This window comes from Lactuca serriola, chromosome 2 (assembly GCF_051521515.1).
Source record: "Lactuca serriola cultivar US96UC23 chromosome 2, Lser_US96UC23_V15, whole genome shotgun sequence".
NCBI classification, from domain to species: domain Eukaryota; kingdom Viridiplantae; phylum Streptophyta; class Magnoliopsida; order Asterales; family Asteraceae; genus Lactuca; species Lactuca serriola.
The window spans coordinates 23,289,634-23,297,195 of NC_136409.1; the positions used below are offsets into that span (position 1 = coordinate 23,289,634).

The following is a 7,562-nucleotide window of genomic DNA, read 5'->3' on the forward strand; positions in this document are numbered from 1 at the left end:
AGGACTTCTCCAAAATTGCAATACCCCTCACTCATCTGACAATGAAGGGGGTGGATTTCTGGTGGGGCCCTGAGCAGCAGTCAACATTTGAGACCCTTTGGTAGAGACTTTGCGAGGCCCCAATCTTGATCCTTCGAAAAGGAGTTGAGAATTTTGTGGTTTTCTGTGATGTGTCCATCACCGGCTTGGGACCAGTCCTCATGCAGAGATTACGAGTGATAGCTTATGCGTCGTGGCAGCTGAAGCCGCATGAGAAAAGATATCCCACTTATGATCTTAAGTTGGGAGCGATGATTTTTCCTCTCAAGATTTGGAGGCATTACCTTTATGGGGTCCGTTCTAACATCTATACTGATTACAAGATCTTGAGGCATAATATGGATCAACCGAACCTGAACATGAGACAACGCAGGTGGTTGGACGTGATTAAGGATTATGACAGCGATATCATTTACCATCTGAGTAAAGCGAATGTGGTGGCGGATGCCCTAAGCCGCAAGTCGGCTGGATTTTCTGTTCTGACGATGTGTATGAGGATATCTATGGATTCTCCACTTGTGGTTTTGATTAGGGAGGCTCAGGCTGAGGGTGTTCAACGGGAGAATTGGAAGATTGAGAGGATCCAGGGTGAGATTACCAGATTTGTGCCAGACAGTCGTGGTTTTTTGACCCGTTTCGGTCGGGTATGGGTTCCTGTGTATGGTGGGGTGAGACAGATTGTATTAGAGGAGGCTCATAAGTCTCATTTTTCTATTCATATGGGGGCCACTAAGATGTATCAGGATCTAAGATTGAGTTATTGTTGGTCGTGCATGAAAAAAGAGATCACCTGGTATGTTTAGAGGTGTTTGACCTGCAGGATGGTCAAGGTAGAGCATCAAAGGCAGCATGGCAAGCTGTAGCATTTGGAGGTTTCCATGTGGAAATGGGAGCAGATATCGATGGATTTTATCACCAAGTTTCCGAAGATGACAATGGGTTCTGATGTTATTCAGGTCATTAGGTACTGATTGACCAAGAGTGCCCATTTTCTATGAATCTGGGAGAGCTCGTCGGCCGAGAAGTTGGCCGATGTATATATTCGCGAGATCATTGCTCGCCATGGGGTTCCGGTCTCTATTGTTTCATACTGTGATGTTTGGTTCACTTCCTATTTCTATCAGAAGTTCCATAAGGAACTGGGCACGAGGCTGCATTTCAACACAACTTATCATCCGTAGATTGATGGCCAGAGCGACCGGACTATCCAGACTCTCAAGGATTTGTTACGAGCATGCGTTATCGATATTGGTGGGAGTAGGGACTCATACCTACCTCTTGTTAAGTTCTCCTACAACAACAGTTTCCACTTCAGTATTGGTGCTATGCCTTTTAAGCTGTTGTATGGGCGGAGGTGTCGTACCCCAATCTGTTGGGGAGAGTTGTAACATCCTGATTCCCACGTATGAGATTTATCACTTAAAAGGTAATTTTATTTTTGAACTCGTCGAGTTGAAGGCCTTAACTCGACGTGTTGGAAGCTTCCGAACTCGACGATTTGTTAAGGAAAACTCGATGAGTTGGTGGCTGAATATGAAACCCTAATTTTTAGGGTATTGCACCATATTTAAAGTCCTTATAGCCTTTGCATGGCCTCCTTATCTGCCCCCTCTGTCCAGGAAACTCTAGTTCGTGTATGTTCTCTCATTTGTGTGTGTGTGTGTGAGCTTGAGGAGTGTTTCTTGGTGTTCTTTTGGAAGGAGTTTGAAGTTTGAAGAAGTTGGATTGAGAGGAAGGATGTAGATCCGGGATCTTCTTTGTTGTTGCAACCATTTTGAGGTATAAAGTTGAAACCTTGACCATTTATTGCTTAGATCTCCTCCTTGGAAGTTTATTGTCATTTTGGGTCCATTTTGGAGCCATTCTTGGGTTTGATCATTTTTTGAAGTTTCTACTTCAGATATGGGCATTTTGTTGCCTCTTTGGGCTTAAAGTCTCAAGCTTTACATAGATCTAGGCTTCCTTCATGTTCTAAGTCCTTTATTAAGTCTTTTTTGAGTGATTTAGACTCTTGGTGTCATGCATGGACGCAAAGTTAGCAACTGTACGTGGTTTTCCATCTATTGGGTATCGAATCTACATTCTTGGGCGTTAAAAGGGATGAAAAGGGGTTGAATGAGTTAAGATGATAAAACTTGATGAGTTGTTCTGACAACTCGGCGAGTTGGATCGGGGTCTTTCTAGAAAATTGTAGGAACTCGACGAGTCGTCTGGAGGACTCGGCGAATTGGCTCGGACTTTTCCCGTTCTCTGAGTATTGAGGAAACTCGATGAGTTAGCATGTGCACTCGACAATTTGGCTCAACATGGATTGTTGAACTTGACTCATGACTTGACTTTGGTCATAAGTTTGACTTTGAGGGCATTTTAGCTATTTGGAGGTTTTGATAGAATGGTTATGTGGTGGTTGTAAGCTGTTGAGTCCGATGCTGAGTTTAGGAGTTGGATTTTTACTGGCTCATCACTACTTGAGAGGTGAGGCTTCCTCACTATACTTATGGGTTGAAGGCACAAATGTCGGCCATGTTAGATTGGTATCCTGGTTTTTAATATGCTTGTTGTGATAGTAATCTGTTTGATCAATATCTTGCTAGATAGGATGATGTTATACTTATGCTCGAGCACGTACTCGTGTTTTGTTTCACGATCTTGGGATTTCTTTGTTATGAATCTTATTTTGAAAGTAGTTTGTAAACAATAATGACTTTGGAATGTTCTAAAAGTTTAAATTTTTCATGAATTTTTATGAGTATTACAATCGCGTCTCCAAATTGAAAAACCCTAAAAATACATAAAAAAAAAAAATAAGAACTTTGAGATCACAAAAAAAATAGACTTTATATTAGTAAAAATCACTACTTTTAAGTTAAATTCATTGAATTTTTTTTTTCAAAAATTGCCTCAATAAAGCCGAAACTTTGTGTTATTATTTTCACTTTTACCCTTTTAGTCGGTTAAGATGGTAAAAACCTGGTCACGTGCATAGGAAGCACGCCACATGTGCATATTGTTTTTCTTTAGGATGCTGCTATTAAGACATTCTGTTAAACACCCTTGGACACCTAATTTAAAAGTCAAAAGCTTTTTCTATTGGAAATGGGGTTGGCGAAAGGGACACCCCATTTGGCTATTTAGACAACCATAAAACTAATCATTACATAGTAATTACTTTTAAAATATGATTATCTCCTAGTTTTCAACATGTCTTTATTGTTTACCAATTTAATCCCTAAAAATTAATTGTATCAAATTTAGTCCCTAAAAATTAATTGTATCAATTTAGAACCATTTTTTTCCTCATAAATTTGTTCACGCAATACAATTATAAAATATTATAATCGATAAAATTTATATCATTTTTTGGAACTTCTATTCGTATATTCACTAAATCTATTTTTAAGTCTATATAATTTTTTTTAATTATCTAACAATTAAATCTATTCTTAATTTTTTATATTTTAAAGTTTTTCTTGTTTAACAATTGATAAGGGGACACATTTTTATCGTTTGTGGCTACATAAAGTTTTAAAACAAGAAGTGTTTGAAATTCATATGAACCCTTTTTTATCATAAATTTTTTCATGCAATACAATTATAAAATATTATAAAAGATAAAATTAATTTCATTTTTTGGAACCTCTATTCGTACATTCACTAAATCTACTTTTAAATTTATATAATTTTTTTTACTTATCTACCCATTAAATCTATTCTTAAATTTTTATATTTTAAAGTTTTCCTTATTTTACAATTGATAAGGGAGACACATTTTTAATGTTTGTGGCCACATAAAGTTTTAAAACAAGAAGTGGTCGAAATGCATATGATGATTACTCATTACTATTGATTTTTTAAACAAAAAGTTATTATAATGAATATAATAAATACGTAATTAATAAATGAAAATCGATTCAACAACAATCATCTAATTTAATAAAATCATCTTTAAATACAAGACATAAATAATATTCTTTAACAATTCTCTATAGTTATAAAATCACGATTACAAGGTTTCAGTTGTCTATAAATTTGCAGACGTGACGTAAACATCGTTTCCCATCTAGCTGCACACGAGGCTCTGTGACGGATCCATAAAGCCGAAATGGTAGGCATCGAACAATCTTCTTTTATTGTACCATAACATAATGAGGACCACGTATAAGTGAAATTGTAATAATCCGATGGTCCAAAAATTCTTTCGGGCCTTTCCAAAGAGGAAAGAAAGTTAAGGAAGCACGATTGGTTACGAAAGTAAGGACCACACCAAACCTGTTAGCAATCAGAATACCTATTTCAGGAATAAGCATCCAATGTTCCATTGGTGCACTCGGTCCAAAGAAATACAATGAATTCCATAATTCATGGATTCCATCTGTGAAAACTGTATCATATACATTGAATGCACTATGTAACTCATGTACTAGTTGTTTTCGAACATAGAGCCATTGATCTTCACCGTACCCAAGGCAAAAACGAGTTGATTCTACAAATCAAGCTCCCATAAGACGTAGCTATTCAACCACATCAAAATATGATGGATTGAATTCAACACAGATGAACAACGAACCGGCAAGACATAGTTCATATGTAACCACAATTCCAGACATGAATGAAGAAATTCCAGAATTTGATGAAGCAATTCCAGACATGAATGATGCAATTCCAGACTTGAATGAATTTATGGATTTGAACCAAGATCCCGAGTCATGCTACATTCATCCACTAATGGATGACATTCCACTCGTGTTTCATCCATATGTCTCACATATACAAAATGTTGAGGGTAATGGACATGGCGGATTTCGAGCAATATCTGTTTGTCTCGGGTATGGAAAAGATCAATGGCTCTATGTTCGAAAACAACTAGTACACGAGTTAGAGAGTGCATTCAATGTATACGCTACGGTTTTCACAGATGGAATCTATGAATTATGGAATTCATTGTATTTCTTCGGACCGAGTGCACCAACGCAACATTGGATCCTTATTCCTAAAACAGTTATTCTGATTGCTAACAGGTTTGGTGTGGTCCTTACTTCCTTAACCAATCGTGGTTCCTTAACTTTCTTTCCTCTTTGGAAAGGCCCGAAAGAATTTTTGGACCATCGGATTATTACAATTTCACTTATACGTGGTCCTCATTATGTTATCGTACAATTAAAAGAAGATTGTTCGATGCCTACCATTTCGGCTTTATGGATCTGTCACAGAGCCCCGTGTGCAGCTGGATGGAAAACGATGTTTACGTCACGTCTGCAAATTTATAGACAACTGAAACCTTGTAATGGTGATTTTATAACTATAGAGGATTGTTAAAGAATATTATTTATGTCTTGTATTTGAAGATGATTTTATTAAATTGGATGATTGTTGTTGAATCGATTTTCATTTATTAATAATGTATTTATGATATTCATTATAATAATTTTTTGTTTAAAAAATCAAAAGTAATAAGTAATCATCATATGCATTTCGAACACTTCTTATTTTCAAACTTTATGTTGCCACAAACGATAAAAATGTGTCCCCTTATCAATTGTAAAACAAGGAAAACTTTAAAATATAAAAATTTAAGAATAGATTTAGAGGGTAGATAAGTAAAAAAAATTATATAAATTTAAAAGTAGATTTAGTGAATTTACGAATAGAATTTCTAAAAAATGAAATAAATCTTATCAATTATAATATTTTATAATTGTATTGGATGAACAAATTTATGAGAAAAAAAAGGGTTCATATGAATTTCAAACACTTAATGTTTTAAAACTTTATGTAGCCACAAACGATAATAATATGTCCTCATTATAAATTGTAAATCAAGGAAAACTTTAAAATATAAAAATTTAAGAATAGATTTAATTGTTAAATAAGTAAAAATATATATATATATATATATATATATAAATTTAAAAATTGATTTAATGAATGTACAAATAAAAGTTCCAAAAAATAATATAAATTTTATCGATTATTATATTTTATAATTGTATTCCATGAACAAATTTATGAATAAAAATGATTTTAAATTGATAAAATTAATTTTTAGGGAATAAATTTGATATAATTAATTTTTATGGATTAAATTTGTAAGCAATAAAAACACATTGAAAACTAAAGTATAATACAAATAATTATTATATGATGATTGGTTATAGGGTTGTACAAATAGTATCCCTTTAGTAAATACAAGTAATTATTAGTTACAGGGTTGTCCAAATAGTGTCCCTTTAGCCAAACCTTTTCCTTAATATAAAAACAATGGGGATTAATAGCGTTGCTAGGATTGGAGCCCACCACTTCCTATATACAAAGCATCGATTATACCACCAAGCTAGGTACTATTTTTTGCCGCTACTGGAAACTAGTGTATTATCTAACATTACGGAAACAAAATAAATTCATGTATAACAATTCTTAAATATGTTATTATTAAAACTATTAATAAATACATGTATACGAAATTTTTGAAGTTCATTATTATTAAATGTATTATTACTATTTAAATGCATACGTTTTTTCAGAATAACGAGTTAGTAATAAAATAACAAATAATAATAGTATTAATTAGGTTTGTACTTTATTTTCAAATGTTTAGAGATGTATACACAAAATTAGTTTTAGTTAAGTGGTAAGGTGTTAGACCACTTCATAGATGCAAAGGAGGATCTGTCATGCTCCAATCCTGTATCCCACATTATTCAAATATGTATTTTAAATGTGCAATCACCTTTAAAAAAAAAATTCTCTAAATATATATTGATATGTTTAACAATTAGTTGTAAGTTCCATATATTACATGAGTTAATATATATATGAAAATAACAAAAACAATGAATTATTAAAATTGATTTATTTTTTAAATTTAAATAAATAAACAAAATAAACTAATGAGCTTCAATTTGAGAATTTTGAAATAAGAAGGTAACTCCATTAGTGAAATTAATATTAATTTATTACTATATTTATTGTAATTATTACATTAAAGTATTATGTGAAATTTATTAAAATAGAAAAATCCATAAACTGACATATGAAAAATAAATTAATTCAAAATAACCAAAAAATGATATTTGGCAAATTGAATGAGTGTGACATGTTCTAATAAAAACATTCATTTATAGAGTAGATATACGTATTCATTCAGAAAATTATACAATAAGAATAAATACAAAAATAATTATTATTATAATAATTGTAATAGTAATAATAATAATAAAATAACTAATAATAATAGTGTTAATTAGGTTTGTACTTTATATTCAAATGTTTATGGATGTATACATAAAATTTGAAACATCCCAAAAATTTTCATTTTTAATTATTAATAAAACCATAGCTATCAAACATCACATGAAATCATAAGTTATTGTTTCTCAAAACATCATAAACATCTGTTAAAATATATCAGAGTAAAAACATTCCATGGTAAAATCATGGTGTGTGCACTGTAGTTATTCCGAGCTCCTCCCCTTGCTACTAGAAGTACCAAATACGCAAACTACCACATACTATACACATAATCA

General features: G+C 32.7%; 1 protein-coding gene across 1 annotated transcript; it reads left to right on the plus strand.

Annotated features, from left to right (window-relative positions):
* The first annotated feature begins 4,593 nt into the window (after positions 1-4,593).
* LOC145089059 (uncharacterized) lies at positions 4,594-5,355 on the plus strand. The gene has a single exon (XM_079027556.1). It carries the CDS (start codon positions 4,594-4,596, stop codon positions 5,353-5,355), a length of 762 nt encoding a protein of 253 aa, XP_078883682.1.
* The last annotated feature ends 2,207 nt before the right edge of the window (positions 5,356-7,562 follow it).

Coding starts and splice junctions, on each gene's coding strand:
- LOC145089059 (XM_079027556.1), top strand. CDS start 4,594: ATGAACAACGAACCGGCAAGACATAGTTCATATGTAACCACAATTCCA.